Source organism: Aulonocara sp. 'chitande type north' Nkhata Bay, linkage group LG12 (genome assembly GCF_057382095.1).
Source record: "Aulonocara sp. 'chitande type north' Nkhata Bay isolate Kocher_YH1m ecotype deep benthic linkage group LG12, A_spYH_male_GT1.1, whole genome shotgun sequence".
Lineage (NCBI taxonomy): Eukaryota > Metazoa > Chordata > Actinopteri > Cichliformes > Cichlidae > Aulonocara > Aulonocara sp. 'chitande type north' Nkhata Bay.
Window position 1 is genome coordinate 24,115,631 of NC_141355.1, and position 14,671 is coordinate 24,130,301.

General features: G+C 39.5%; 2 protein-coding genes across 6 annotated transcripts in view; one reads left to right on the forward strand and one right to left on the reverse strand.

The window, feature by feature from the left end:
• Positions 1-652: 652 nt before the first annotated feature.
• On the reverse strand, positions 653-12,193 carry naa35 (N-alpha-acetyltransferase 35, NatC auxiliary subunit). 2 transcript variants are annotated; one of them, XM_086314546.1, is made up of 24 exons: positions 11,865-12,193; positions 10,322-10,415; positions 9,405-9,533; positions 9,217-9,250; positions 8,796-8,910; positions 8,575-8,649; positions 8,084-8,251; positions 7,678-7,744; positions 7,214-7,257; positions 7,052-7,102; positions 6,611-6,694; positions 6,124-6,238; positions 5,559-5,737; positions 4,665-4,724; positions 4,370-4,476; positions 3,745-3,811; positions 3,206-3,304; positions 2,918-3,096; positions 2,674-2,810; positions 2,453-2,520; positions 2,229-2,369; positions 2,012-2,134; positions 1,287-1,367; positions 653-1,069 (listed from the first exon to the last, which is right to left on the reverse strand). In XM_086314546.1, the coding sequence occupies exons 3-24, from the start codon at positions 9,523-9,525 to the stop codon at positions 1,010-1,012; spliced, it is 2,175 nt and encodes a 724-aa protein (XP_086170672.1). In that variant the 5' UTR covers positions 9,526-9,533; positions 10,322-10,415; positions 11,865-12,193; the 3' UTR covers positions 653-1,009. The 2 variants fall into 2 exon arrangements, with proteins under 2 accessions (XP_086170672.1, XP_086170671.1); XM_086314545.1 differs by lacking the exon at positions 10,322-10,415 and having other exon boundaries at positions 11,865-12,190.
• agtpbp1 (ATP/GTP binding carboxypeptidase 1) overlaps positions 11,957-14,671 on the forward strand; it is a 28,826-nt gene continuing 26,111 nt past the window's right edge. For 2 of the 4 annotated variants that reach the window (XM_086314539.1, XM_086314541.1), the window contains exons 1-2: positions 11,957-12,279; positions 13,612-13,670. In XM_086314539.1, the coding sequence (XP_086170665.1) occupies positions 13,639-13,670 (32 nt within the window). In that variant the 5' untranslated portion in view covers positions 11,957-12,279; positions 13,612-13,638. The remainder of the gene's footprint in view (positions 12,280-13,611; positions 13,671-14,671) is intronic. The other 2 variants (XM_086314542.1, XM_086314544.1) reach the window with 1 other exon arrangement.

A 14,671-nucleotide genomic window follows, 5' to 3' on the forward strand; every position in this document is an offset into this window, starting at 1 on the left:
TGAATTGAGCTTCAGTTGTTTTGTGTGTATATTGTATGAGTGTAGACATGTTCATAGATAAACATTCATATTTTGGGATTATATGTTGAACTCTGAACACTGATTTACAAGTTATGGAATCTGAAATAAGGGAGTAGGAACAAGTCAGTGTAAACTTCATCCTACTCCTTTTCGAGCATAAACATTGTGTAGAGATACTGTGACAACTTGATGTCTATACTTTTGTCTGTTCTTTTTTCTCTTATTTTAGTTATCTTGACATCCTCAAAATAAAACTATTCTATTCGAAAAAAAACCCAAAACATAAATTAAATAGTAGAGAGTAAAAAACCCAGCAACTTTCTGTCATTAAATTGTTTATTAAATTGTTATTTACGTTGGTGCAGTATGCATGGCTGTGGGGAGGATCCTTCCCAAAACTGCAAAACCTATGAAAATACAGCTAAAACACCCCAATTATTTTTTTCTTCCAGATTGTCAGATCTTGGGCCTTATGCTTCACACCTGTTTTACAGAGACTGCACATTGTATTGTCAAGTTTTCGATCTGACTTAGTCCAGTAATCACATAAAGTCAGGGACAATAAGCTCTAACAAGACATCATTTATAGATTCAACGCTGTTCCTCAGATAAACATGCAGACACATACAAAAAAGTTTCATATGATTTAATGATATGAACCTATTATCATTACAGCACTCTTTATAAGCATTTGCAAGACTTGTTCTTCAGGCAGCATCCATCTGCCAGGTCTTTGCACAAAAGCACATCGGCTCTTCTGTAACACACACACAGAAATACAAATGTGCATACTGTCACTCATTGAGGTCCAGTGGTGAGTTCTCTGGTTTCATCTCTCAGAAAGGTGAGAAAAGAGTCAAGTGCAGACACTCCTGTGCATGGCGTTACAGTTAAATGTGTCACACAAACTGTTGGACGAGGTCTGGGTCAGGGCCGCTGCACACCCGTTCAGGTGAGGAACGCTGTCACCCTGTGGCTCGGGGCGGGATCAAATAATCTTCACTATGGGGAAGTACTTATGAGCTGAGAAGTCAAACTCTGGGAGCACCTGAGGATAAAGAAATGTATAGCTGCATTAAGAGAAGCACAATGCAACCAATATGTACACAGTTAGTACTTTTTAAAAAATCAACTACTCCTATTTAAATTATCAAATGCATTTGTTTGATTCTTTTGGTTTGTAGCTTAAAAGATCTACGTTGTATTAACTGTAAATGCAGACACAAACACAAACAATAATACAAGTAATGTGAGTAATGTGTTACCTTGGTTTCCTTCTTATGACCTCCAGCCAGTAGTTTCATAACTACAATATTAGGTTTGGCCACCTTCAGTATACGGTTCACCTGTTATCAAAGAGTAATGAGTGGTTATAGAACAAGACAAGAAAAAGTGCAGATAAGATATCATTGTATAAAATTGAAAACCACCCCAAGATAATTACATACACCATTGCTTTTATGCATCGCAGCCACATTATAGAGCAGTGTGTTCAATCCAAGGGACAGTCACTGGAGCTAATGATGCTAACGTGTCGATATTCGGACACAGGCAGCTGGAGCAGATCAGTATCTTTAAGGCCTCACCGTCACTACTTTGAATCTATAAACTGGCCTTCTGCACTGTGTGTGTGCTGCTGGTGCCTTTTGGAGCATCTGTGATGAATTATGTGACTAAAATTATTGCTTACTGGGTGATAAAATCCATCTAGGAAGCTTGTGTTTCAGTTTTGTTGATTGACAGAGCAGTATTTTATCAATTTACTCATTTGTTCATATGGGCATCTATCTAGCTAGTAATAGCTAAACGTAGGGCTTCATGCATGCATCCAAATAAGGTTTGGCTCGAATGCAAGATTAGTGCTACACATCTGGGCTCAGCACTCTCTTGTAAAAGAGAGTCTTAATCTCAAGAGTTTTACTTCCTAACTAAACAAATGCTAATGAACATAAACCGCTGTATTTATTTCACAGTATTTTGACTTTCTGACCTCCGGATCGGGACTGGGCACATTTTCAAGGATGAGCTTCGCCTGCTGAAAGTGTTTGCTAGCTGCCAGATAGAGGTCTGCAGAGCCTGGTGGAGGATTGTATTTCTTCAGATCAGACATCTCCTGAAATAGGCAAGAAGAGGAGAAACATTTTAAAAAGAAAGTGGAATATTTTAAAAAAGAAAAGATGAATTAGGCCCATAAAAAGACACAGTACCTTGAACTGGATGTAGTGCACAGGTGGAGGGGTGACCACACTGTTGAAGGGGGCGAAGCGATGCTCATAGCGAACCTGCTCGCTGTCCAGTTCAAACTGAGGCTTACGCACCTTCCCATCCATATCCAGAGCTACCATCGTCTGAAGAGAAAGGCCGGGAAGGGGCATGTTACACTTTGTTGTGCCAAAAGTGGCCTAATAAAGGCCATTATTTTTATGCCTACCTTGTACATGCCAGCACACATGTTCTGGTATGCTTGACTCATGGTAATCTCCTTGCTGAGAGGGCGAACTGAAGAAAATCAGAAACAATAACTTCAGTGCTCTTTGAAGAAATATCGACAGGATGATGCCACTTCTACAATGAAGTGGTCATTTCTGATCAGACTTCAGTTTGTATGTTGTGGTTATCCGCTTCACATAAAAGCAATACAACAAAATGTACCTTTCTTCTTCTTCTTGGTCTTTTTGCTGCTGCGCCCTTTCAGCTGCTCCTCTAGAATCCGCTCTTCTGCCATCTGAGAGGAGTCAGCTCTGCTTAGAGTGGACATCAGCCATGCATAAAGGAACTCTGACAGGTACCTACAACCAAAACAAACACATGCTCATTTACAGCAAACCTGCACCCACGTTATGTGGGAGAGAGAGTTCAGCTTCTACCAGTAATTCACAGAGTCATGCAATCTTACCAGTAAATGTAATAGTATTCATGCATGCTGTAAAGCTCCAGCTCAAAGCCACTCAGCAGGTACTGAATCATGATCCTCAGGTTATGATAGAGGATCCAGGTCCCAAGACAGGCTAGATGCTGTCGTTGAGGCTCCAGTTTCATCAGTAAGCTATGCAGAGCTGCATCCACCTTCTCAGCCTGTACAGCACAAAGAAAGAGTTCTGAGGTTGCTTGATGAATTTAGAGAAACTGCCTGTAGCACGAACTGCAAAGACAGCTAATTTGGATGAACGTAGCTGCAGCTCACTTCATCTTGCAGTGTGGCAAACTCTTCAAGAATGTGTCCCAGCTTGTCTCTCTGTCGAGCACGGTTGTGTCCGTGGATCTGGATGAGGCTGCAGAAAGGCTATGGGGAAAACACTCAGTTCAGTTCATATTACGCCAGTTCAGTCAAAAACAGTCAGCTCAAAGCCCTTCATATTGTAAAGACTCGATAATATTAGAAAGAAACCCTAACAATCAGACGACTCGTTATGAGCAACCACTTGGCAACAGTGGGAAGGAAAAACTCCCTTTTAACAGGAAGAAACCTCCAGCAGAACCATGCTCAGGGAGAGGGCAGCTATCTCCTGCAGCAGGTTGGGGGTGAGTGGCAAGAGAAAATGAATACATGCAACAGTCATAAACATAATCCATTATAGGGATGAACGTTTGTGATGTTTATATTTTATTACACATAAGTCTATGTCTACTTTCATACGATTTACCTCTAAGTCAGCTACTGGGAGTCAAATATAATAAACGATGACTTAGATATAGAGACTTTGAGCCACAGCAATAACATACCCTGGAGCAGTGTGTAACAAAAGAGTCAATGTAGTCCTTCGCTTGGTGATTGTTGAAGAGACAACACCTGGACAGACAGAGGCACATCAACACATGTGACAAGGTCAATCTGAGCCAAACAAAAGGACATTTGTTCTGTAGCTTAGCTTCTGAATTGTCTATTTGAGGTTTACAACCAGAACTCACACACTGCAGTGCGTTCAGAGTAAGTGTATCCAGTAGCTTAACTGCAGGCCAAGGGGTTTTAAAATGATCACTGTTGATATCTAATCACTTGTTATCATTTATTATACAATATCAGTGTGTTCAATGTTTCCACTGATGATCAGATGTTAAATACGTGGTTACGATATTTGACTAGTTTATAAAGGATATTGTTATTAAGTGTTTTAAATCCGATCATATCTCATTTCTCACTGTGTTTCATTTCAGCCTACAGTAATATCATTATTGTGTCATATATATCCTGATATTTTTCTGTTGCACCAACTATCCTCTGACAGTAGAAAGGTTAAAGTAATCAATACAGGTAAAAGCATATTGTAAACCTCAAATCACAGCTAAGCTAGTGACAAAACAACAGACCGACTAATCTCATTTAGTATTTAAAATAAACACAACTTACTTGTATGAGAGGACTGGTGGGCTGACAAAGTACCTCAGAGCATCTTTAATCATGTCTTGCATCAGGTGGGTGCCAAACACTTTTTTATTATCTATCAGGAATGTAGTCTGGATTGATGGGAAAAAAAATGAAATGTAGTTTCATTTTACTTTTTTATTAAATACTCCATAGTATCTATGGAGTATTTATATCTATCCAAGTATTTTTCATATTTGCATAGGTCGTATCTACACGGATCACCAAAATAAAACCACAGGTACATTTGAAAGATTTAGGAAAGCAAGTACTCATCTACCTGAAGAAGAGATCTGGAGAGCACACAGGGAGACTGCTCACTGAATTCACAGAAGAAGTCCTGGTAAAAACATCAGCAACAACAAAACACAATCCTTAAGTTATCATAGGAGAAACTTTATAATTAGAGCCCGAGCACGAAACGTGCGAAGGCTGTTTGTTATTATTATTTTGTCCAATGAATTGCCTTTTTGAAAGTCTTAACATAGTCATAAATTCATGAAATTTGGCAAACGGTGAAAAATAAGATATTTTATTGGTTTGGAACAGCTGTAGACATGAAACTTGGTACACACGTGTAACATACAAAGACGGACAAAAATGTCCAGGGGCCCATCACCCCAAACCCAACAGGAAGGGGTGATGTCGTGGCGACATGCCACATTTTGATCATTCGCCACGAAACTGCTGTAACTCAAAAACGGATTGAACAAACTCTACCAGACTTGACAGGCATGATGATAGTTTGGCTCTGAACAGATTGATATACCATTTGTCAGCGATAGTTTGAGCGCTGCCTAGTTGGAACAGGAAATGCGCAGTAGCTTATAATCATTATCAAATCTAGATTAAATTTTAATAGGTGGTTCCAGTGTGACATACTGTTAACTAGGATACTTCGTCGCCACCTAGTGGGCACAGGAGGTGTTGGGCATGGCTCGATGGTGCCAGAGTGCGCGGGCTCTCTCAGTGCTGCTTGCAGCTTTCATTTCAATTCATATTTCCAACTGGACACACAAATCCCCTTTGGGGTTGTCTCAGGGAGGGCATCTGGTGCATAACTGAAACAGCCTAGTTTTTTAGAAGAAACTTTCTAATGTCCTGAAAAGCTTGTTTATAATAAAACTTAATAAAAAACGAATGCATCAAGACAAACCTCAGGAAATGTATTTACCAGTATGCCATGTAGGTTGGTAGTGTTGATCACGTCACAAACAGTCTTAATGCGCTCTATAAGCTTGCTGAAATACGCCACCATGTCCTCCCTCTTAATGATTTTGGCATAGCGAGGAAAGGTGGGTGGCAGCAATCTCTGGTTGACTAAAGGCTCAAATCCCATCATGATGGGGTGGTCTGCAGCAATCACAGGGAACAAAACTAATCACAACATAAATTAGAGACATGAACACAGGTCACATATGAAAAAAAAATGTAACTGAATCATCTTTAAGGACTTGCCAAACCAAAGTAAATGAAAAGAAGTTGATTTTTTCAGTTCTGTGTGAGGAAAACTGTTAGTGTAGACAAGTTACATCCAGTGTGGACTTTAGGTTGCCATTACGATGACTTAACTGGACAACTGGAGCCTCAGAATGATTATTTTATGCTCAAATTCTTTAATTACCCATTTTTGAACATATCTTTTGCAGCTGTAGCTGAGCTGTTGGCTTGCAAATTGCAAAAAAAGGCTTAACTTGTACTCCTCCACTTAACAGATTAAACGTGAATGTGCGTGCTACCTCCTTTAGTGGTGTCATTTTGTGACTGGATGCCATGCTGAATGCTGGAATGAATGGGGGATAACAGGTCAGCTGCCTGTGCCACGAGCTTCTGGGCCTCGCTCACTGAGCTGGTCTGATAAAGACACAAAACAAAACACTTACTAACAAGCCCCCTTATCAACAAAAGTATATATAGTTTGTAAATATCACAGTTATATATCTAAACATCAGGGTTTTTCTAACACATCAAAATTTCATCCTCAGAAGAAAATCATCAGGATTGTTAAAAAACAAACTTCCTCCATTAGTCTTTGTTTTGTTTTTAAGATATTTTGCTTCATCTACTCATATTTTTGTTCAGAAATAAAGGAAAAATGTTAGATAAGGTAACTCATTACCTCAGCTACATGTGTAGTCACAAGAAAAACTCTGTTTATATGTAATGCATACAGTAAACAGAATCAGTCTCTATCTGCTGCTGGGCTTTTGTCGATATGTGCATTACCTCTTTCTTGGTAAAGGCGATCAGTGCAGTCAGTAGAAGGCGTGTGAACTTTATTCTATTGAATAGTGCCAGACACTGTTGATGCTGAAAAAAACAAAGCATGGGAGAACATTGCAGAGCTATTAATACACCTGTTTTTTTTTTTAAAGACTGCTCAGAAAAGTCCATTTTTGGGTCTCCTTGTTTTTTCCCTTCCTTTCTTTATATAACTATATAACTGAAAGAGCTGGAAATTCCAGAGCTGAGTCTTTAAAAGGTCATGTGAGTCCCACACTCTTTATTGACAGAGAGATATAGCCGGTAGTGAGATATGACTCAAAAGGTATAAATTACAAAGAAACAGCTAAACAGAGATAATTTGTTCCTGGAGTTAAAGAAAATGCCTCTAGAAAAAAAACTGTTGCAAAAACTCAACAAAAATGCGTGAATGATTTCACTTACCTCCCGCTCAACCTCCGGGTTTCGCTGCTCACCTTGTCGACTGCGCGTACTCTGACGGAGCACAAAATAACCCAGAAACATCGCATGTCAGAAAAGCTTTTGCATTATCAGTGCTTCATTGAAATGGCAATGGCCTTTACTTAAAGCAACAAGAATAATTACCTTAACTTTCCTCTGTAATTCATCTTCTACATCTTTCAGCATACCTGAAGGGATTAATACGTCATGAGAGATGAATGATTACAGTGTCTGCCTGTAATTGCTTTAGCTGTCTACACTGTAGTTGGTGCTGCAGACTAAAGCCCAAACCCAATGTGTACACACTGCTTCATAAACTTGGATGTGTGTTTATGCTAAAACCACGAGGGCCTACTGTCAAAGTATCAAGTGTTCTTTGGCAGAGATTTTTAAACCTTGTTGCACGTCTACATTTCTGCAGATGCTGCCTGAGGGCATTACCCACAAAAAGTCCCAAACACACAATCCTAGGCCTCAAACTGACTTACTCAACGTGTGATCCTGTGCACTCGAATGGTATCATTTAGGTTGTTAAGAGTTTCATTTTTATGCTTTAGGTTGGAGTTTGATATTGAGCCTTACTCAGTTATGACTGGAAGTCTTCATACCTGTCACCCGCAGATCTGTGACATTATTAGCCATCTTAAAGCCATAGGTCATGGCCTGGAAATCCTCCTGCATAAAGAAATATAAGATAAAAATCACCATTCAGACATATGACAGTTTTATAAATGGGCTACTACGAGAACAACTTTTCAAACAAATAGATTTAAACAACACACATTTGCAATCAAACTAAAGCTCTTTGGGTCCTGAAATGCTACACTGAGCTCCATCTTTCAGATATCTCAATTTTTACACACAACTTACTCACAGCTTTTTCTTTCCCACCTGGGTTTTTTTGTGTTGGTCCATGATTTTAACCTGCTATCTGTTCTGACTTTATGTCCACATTGAAACGTGCAGTACCACAGTAACCAAACATTTACTGACTGACAGCAGAAAACTGCTCACCTCTTCAAACACAGCAGCCTTGTTGACCTTTTCCCGGGAAATGTCACACACCTTCAGCAAGCCCAGGGCAAAAGCTTTGAGGGCTGGCTCCTCAATCAGGTCAGGGTTGTGAACATAGAGGCAGGTAAACACAGTCTGAGCCAGTGAGTGGCCCTCCAACCATGTTATCTATATATACACACATATTAGAAAACACAAACATGCATACATAAATATGTCTTGATCAGTGAGTCCGCAGTTTGAGTCATCGCTGGCTCGACCTGTATCAGTAATCTCGCCAAAGCTTATTGTGTTTCTCAAATTTTACAATCTACTAAAGACAAAAATGGCATAAAAACATTAAAACAGCTACAAATACAGAATATAGATTAAGCTTTTCCAATCCAGTAACATTTCAGAAAATCTGCAGTACAAAGGAATTACAGGGAGCAGCACATTACTTGAACATAACTTTCAAAATTTTGCCTTATAATAAGCAAAAGCTAATTCACCAAACAGCAGAAACAGGTGTCGATGATCCCGATGAGTTCAGGAAGACTGAGGTCTTTGACCTTGATGGCACCCTCCTGGAACAAAGAAAGAGCAAACTAAGGTGGTTAAATGTGTTTTATATACACAAACAAATGAAACTAAGCTCTGAAAAATTACATCTAGGATTACATTACATCTCTGTCTGTATACTGTTTTCATTCCATGAAAAAGAGATCAGTACCTTAATAGCTTGCTCAAAGTTGAGCACTTTCCTGTTGACCTGGTTTCCGATCATTCCCGCATCCATCTTAGGATCCATCATCTCTATAGCTGACATGGCTTCAAACAAGCCAAACCTGCAGCAGAAGTAAAACATTTTTGACCTCTGTAACATTTTTCTGTGTTCACTACATAAAAACATAAAAGCACTGACAATATTTATGGACCGATCCAAAAATGAATGCAAATATCAACCCAATTAAATTCAAAGTCACTTGTGGCAAAAACATTAGAAGCTTTCATTATAATTACTCCGCACAGTCAATGTTTTGAACTATGACTTTGGGACATGAAAACTATTTTAATTGAGGATCTGTGCAGCAGTAAGATGAAAAGGTCGTTTCTAATTTGAGGGACTCAAAAAAGCACTTTGGTGTACTCACAGCTTGTCATGAAGCAACTCTCCAAGGTTCAAATCTGCATGAATAAAGGATGACAACAAGGAAGGAGGAACACGTCAGTCCCTTTTTTTTTAACTGCACACACACACACACACACACACACACACACACACACACACACACACACACACACACACACACACACACACACACACACACACAGTCCTTACCTTTGCAGGCGCTTTTGAATTCATGTGTAATATCAACCCAGTTGGCGTTGTTCTTCATCTTTTCTGGGATACCCAGCCCCCAGCCAGTGTCATCATCATCAACTGCTGATTTCATCACCATGGTGACAGCTTAAGGCACATAGATAAACATTACATTAAATTAACCATTACATGCCAATGTAAAGCATTTTGCTAAGTCATCCATCCAACTGCCTAGCCAACTTAAAAGTTCAGGGAGGCAGTGAGGGGGCCAGCAGCCTCTGTGTTTCTGTGTCTCTGTGTTGGCATCACAGCGCTAACACAGAGATGCAAACAACCATGAACTCTACTTGCACAACTACACTTAATGCCAATTTAGAATCAGCAATTAACATACGGTTTGTGGGAGGACACCAGAGCACCCACAGGAACCCCACAAAGACACATGGAGGATATGAAAAAACAAACAAACAAACACACACACATAAAGCTCCAAATCTGCAATGTCTCCACACTTTCCTTTACTGAAAAGAAAGATTTATTTTCCTATATAAAAACATTTTTTCTCATTTTTGTATTTATTTATTATTTTAATAAGAGATATAGCCATGCTTGTACCTGATGAATTCTAGCTCAAAGTTAGTACTAGGTCCTTGTTATAATTAGCTCAGCTAATGGCATAAGAGTTACACTTGATTAAGAGGTTTCTTATCTTATTAGGTTTTCCTTGCTGAAGTGAAATCATATTTTCCTCAGGTCATAGGCTAACAAAATTCTAATTCTTGAGACAATGTAACTTCAATATCCCTAGGATTAGTGGGGTTAGGTTAGCTGGTGTTTGGTGTTTAGTGTGATTGTGAGTGTGAATGGCTGTCCATCTCTCTGTGACAACCCTGCAACAGACTGGTGAGCTGTCCAGGGTGTACTCTGCCTCTTACCCTATGGTAGCTGGGATGGGTTCCAGCCCCCCACAACCATGATAAGGAGGGGAAGCAAACGGATGGATGGATCGTCAGGACGTATTTCCACTAACTACATGAGCAAAATCATCCACGTAAAGGATTCAGGTTCATGAGACACAGCCTAGGGCATGTCATTAATATAGATGGAAAAAAGTAATGAACCTAAAATAGATCGTGTTATACCATAAATAACATTTCCAAGGGGTGACCTTTAAGAATCATTATTTAATTCTACATAATATTTTCTTTCCAATAAAAGTCTTGAACCACCTCAGATATTTACATAGATTTCCTGTGTGGATTAGAGAAAATCCGAAGTAAATTAAAAATTGTTTTAAAGTCATTAAATATGTACACTGTACAATCATTCCACAGTGGAAAAAGAAGAGTTCAAAGAAGTCATCAAAAGCCCAAAATTACCATGACATTCATGCCCATAACGAATGTATGTAAACTTCTGACCAAAACTATATTGGCTCTATATTGCTTGTAGAGTAGAATAATCTACAGTTTCAAAAGACTTCTGAAGATAGTGTATATTATACTGTATATTAAATATAATTTTATTACTGAGCTATGAAAGGTTAGTATGAGTAAAGTACCTTGGCCTAATAATAAAAAACATAAACATTTAAAACGTCATCATGCAGTGTAACAGTTGTAACACAGCTCAAAGTTAACGTACAGTAAGAAAGTGAATGTGATCCAACGTAATAATATAATTCATTGATCAGTCATAAAGCTTGTTTTTTGCTTCTCAGCATTAAAACCGCAATGCATTATTATTTTTCAACTGGAAATGTGTCAATTTATGTATGTTCTTAAAAGCTTTCACGCATTTTTGTTTACATTAGATCTTGACTCACTGAAGTTTGACGAGGCTGATCTAAGCTAACAACAGAAGATTAACATGTGAGCTGACTTGAGAAGCTTGTTATGGCCTAAAATGGTGTAAACTGCACTCCAGAGTGCCCTGGAAAGTTTCAGCCGTCAACACTAATGAACTGATGTGGGTCAGGGAGAGTTGAAACCATTTTTAAATGATTGGTTCATTCACCTGTAACATATATAACGTTTAGAGGACATATAAGAGGCAACACTGGTAATCACTTGTATAGATGCCTGAATAAAAAGCCTATCAGATATCGATATTACCCGATTAAATGATCAATGAGATAAGTAGTAGTAACTGTTTGTCTCCTAACATATACCTTTTTGAAACTAATAACATGGATGTCAAAAGGTCACCTAAGTTTACACAGTCCTCAAAAGCGTACTAAAACTCTTAGGCAAGATACATAATTTTAAAAGACACGAGATGGTGTGAGGTAGCTATCACCAATCGTCACATTAGCTAGCTTTACCGTGTGCAAACAAGCTAATGTTGCCGACACTGGGTGTTCTCTGTGAACAAAAGCTGCTTATGGATGTTTTAACAGGTTAATCCATTCCACTCAGGCATATAAAACACGAAGACTGTTACTTAGAAATTATACTTTCGCTGTAAATCAGCACGTACCTTACTATATTGTATTAACCATGTAGCTAATCAAAGATCCCTCCGAAGACTGTAAAAATTGGCGCACATGAATGACGTCATCAGCAGCAGCGATTGGAAATGTAGTCCTGTGAACGCCAAGCCTAACGGAACGCTTATGGCTTAAAACCAGACCAGTGATGATATAAAACGATTTTTGAGTTTTAAGGATTCAGTGAGCTAATTTACGATGTTCATATCGTAGCATTAAATGCCGCTTACACCACGCGCAAAGACGTAACCACTCTCGCGGTGCTCACTAACTGCCCCCTCTAGTTGTGTCTGTTCTCATCTCATCATCATCAGGGCGTTTCAACGCTCAGGAGCACAGTAGCTGTCGCCTCTTATCTCGCAACTACTCCTCCACCCTAAACGGGACAGCTCCTTTTTCATACAGGTTTGTACAGCTTCTCTTTTGTGTTGCTATTCTAAAGAACCACTGCTTCAGCTAACATCTACTGTGTGCTGTTTTTGTTAGCATATTCTTCAGTTAGCTAGCCTGCTGGCGCAGACAGCCAGTCTTAATGAGTGACTAGCCCAGCAGGTGCAGCTGCCACCAGCTTCAGCTAGGTTGTCTGACTTAGCATCTTGTAAACATGTACCGTACAGAGGCTTGCCTAGCTGTTTGCCTTTTCACCAATAACCCGCTAACATGACAACCCCCATGAGCTGGTGCAATGAGAGCAATGACCCTGGTTTCTTAAAGGATTTTGGATCGGGGATTGTGAAGTAGCTCTATAGGGTTATTTCGACTTGTTTACAGCAGTCTTGTGTAAACTGACCTCTATAACATGTCAGGTTTCATAACTGCTTGAGCAAATTTTAAACGTGTACATGGTCTGACCTCCAGTTTCATCTTTGCTCTTCTTTAGCCCGTTTGTAACAAAGGCGTGACCATAGATTGTGCTGTCACTCTTAGATAAGGCTCTATCCTTTTGGTAAAACGGGTGATGGGCATGTAAGCTTTGCAAAAGTCTCGTTAAGGAGTAAAGGTGTTTTTTACTTATTTACCTTCAATTCTAAAGTAATGAAGTGTTTTAGTGTGGACATTTCTAGCACATTATAACGTTATTACAAAACTCCCTTGTGTTTAAAAACAATGGAGTAAATGGCATTAGGCACCAGTGATGACCACGCTCTAACACATGTTTGTGACCCATCTTATCTCAGCCCATAAATGCTTCTGTTTTGAAAGTGCAGCACACTAACTCGTCCAGTCTTCTTGGATTCACCTGCTCATCCGTTTCGGTTAATGATACCGCACTAAGTTGACTTGTTTAACGTGCTTTCAAACCTTGTGCTCACATTACCTTGACTGCGACTGTTTTGTGTGGATATCTGAGATGAGTTGAACAGCTCCTTTTGTTTTGTGTGAAATCAGTTGAGAGGTAATGTGTCCCCCAGGTGGTCCCAGCATGCACTGCGGGGCAGATACACAGAGGACAGGTTTTTAGTCTGCTGCGGAGCAGCTACATATTTGCAGACTAATGGCTTCTCTGCTCAGTGTGTCCCCTAAGTTGACAGCTTCTTGTCTGTGGGGTGACTTCACGAGGCATGCGTACACTGTAGCCAGGGACACTTAACTTTTCTGTGAAATGGTTTGGCATAGTAGCAAGCCTGGCTGCAACAGAGGGAGTCCAGTGGGGTAAAGGTTGACATGCTTGTTTCTAAAATGGTGTTGAAAACCTCTTCCTCTTCATATCTAATCTACATGTTCTTTCACTTGCAGATGACTTGAAATGTTGATGTAGTAAAAATGAACAAGCCCAAAATGGCCACAGAGAAGGGGTGAGTTGATTTGCATTCAGAAAGCAAATAAAAATGTCATTACAGATGTGAACAAAAACAGGCATGGGGTTTGTGATGTTTGTGCATGTGTTTCTGATTGAAAGCTGCTCTGTCACTGCCATCTGTTCACACTCACACTCTCGTGCCCTCTCTCTCTGTCTCAGTGAGCCTTTAGTGTTATGATGCACTTCCACTTTTGTTCTGTTTTACCTTGTTAAGACTGTTCGCAGAAGGGTTTGACCCTGCTTTTCTTCTTGTGCAACAGAGCCGAGACTGGTAGATAATTAGCGGACCTTGCTTGAAACAGCCATTTGATATGTCAAGACTGAAAATAACAGCTGTCCTTAATGCTGAGGCAATATACTTTGAAAAACCTTCGGTGTATTTTGGCTTTCCAAAGTCTTTTTTTGTGTGTGTGTCTGTGTTCGTTATAGTGATTAATGTAGTATGTTAATTTAGGCTTTCTATTTTTTGTTCTGTGTTTTCCTTTTTCTGTTTATACTCTATTCTTCTCTCACTCCTGACATTTTTTGCTATTCTGTATTTAGCATACACTTTCTCTGTCTCTCTCCTTTCTTGTCTCTCTGTCTTTATAAGGACATATAAGACATTTTTGCTCCCCTGGGTAGAATCAGGGTCTTGATTCTCTGTCCAGTATTTGCCGTTGCTGTACCAACAACGGACCTCTAACCTCGAGTTTCCAGCTGAGTGCTACTGCGCTAAGATTATAAGAGGAGGACGGATCAGTGCTCCAGAAATGAAGTGAAACACAAAGAGACAGCTTTGTTGAAAAGCTTTAATAAATGAATTTTAGAGTCATATAGTCATAGACTGCCAGTTTGTAATCACCGGCACTGCTAAAAGTAACATGGAAAAGGCTGTTTTTATTGGATGCTTTCTAAAAGTGGGCAAAGACACACTTGACTCAGTGTGAGTATATGAGGTCACTGCACATATTAGATCATGCTTTACATTTGTTTTCCGGTGCCAACTGCACATTG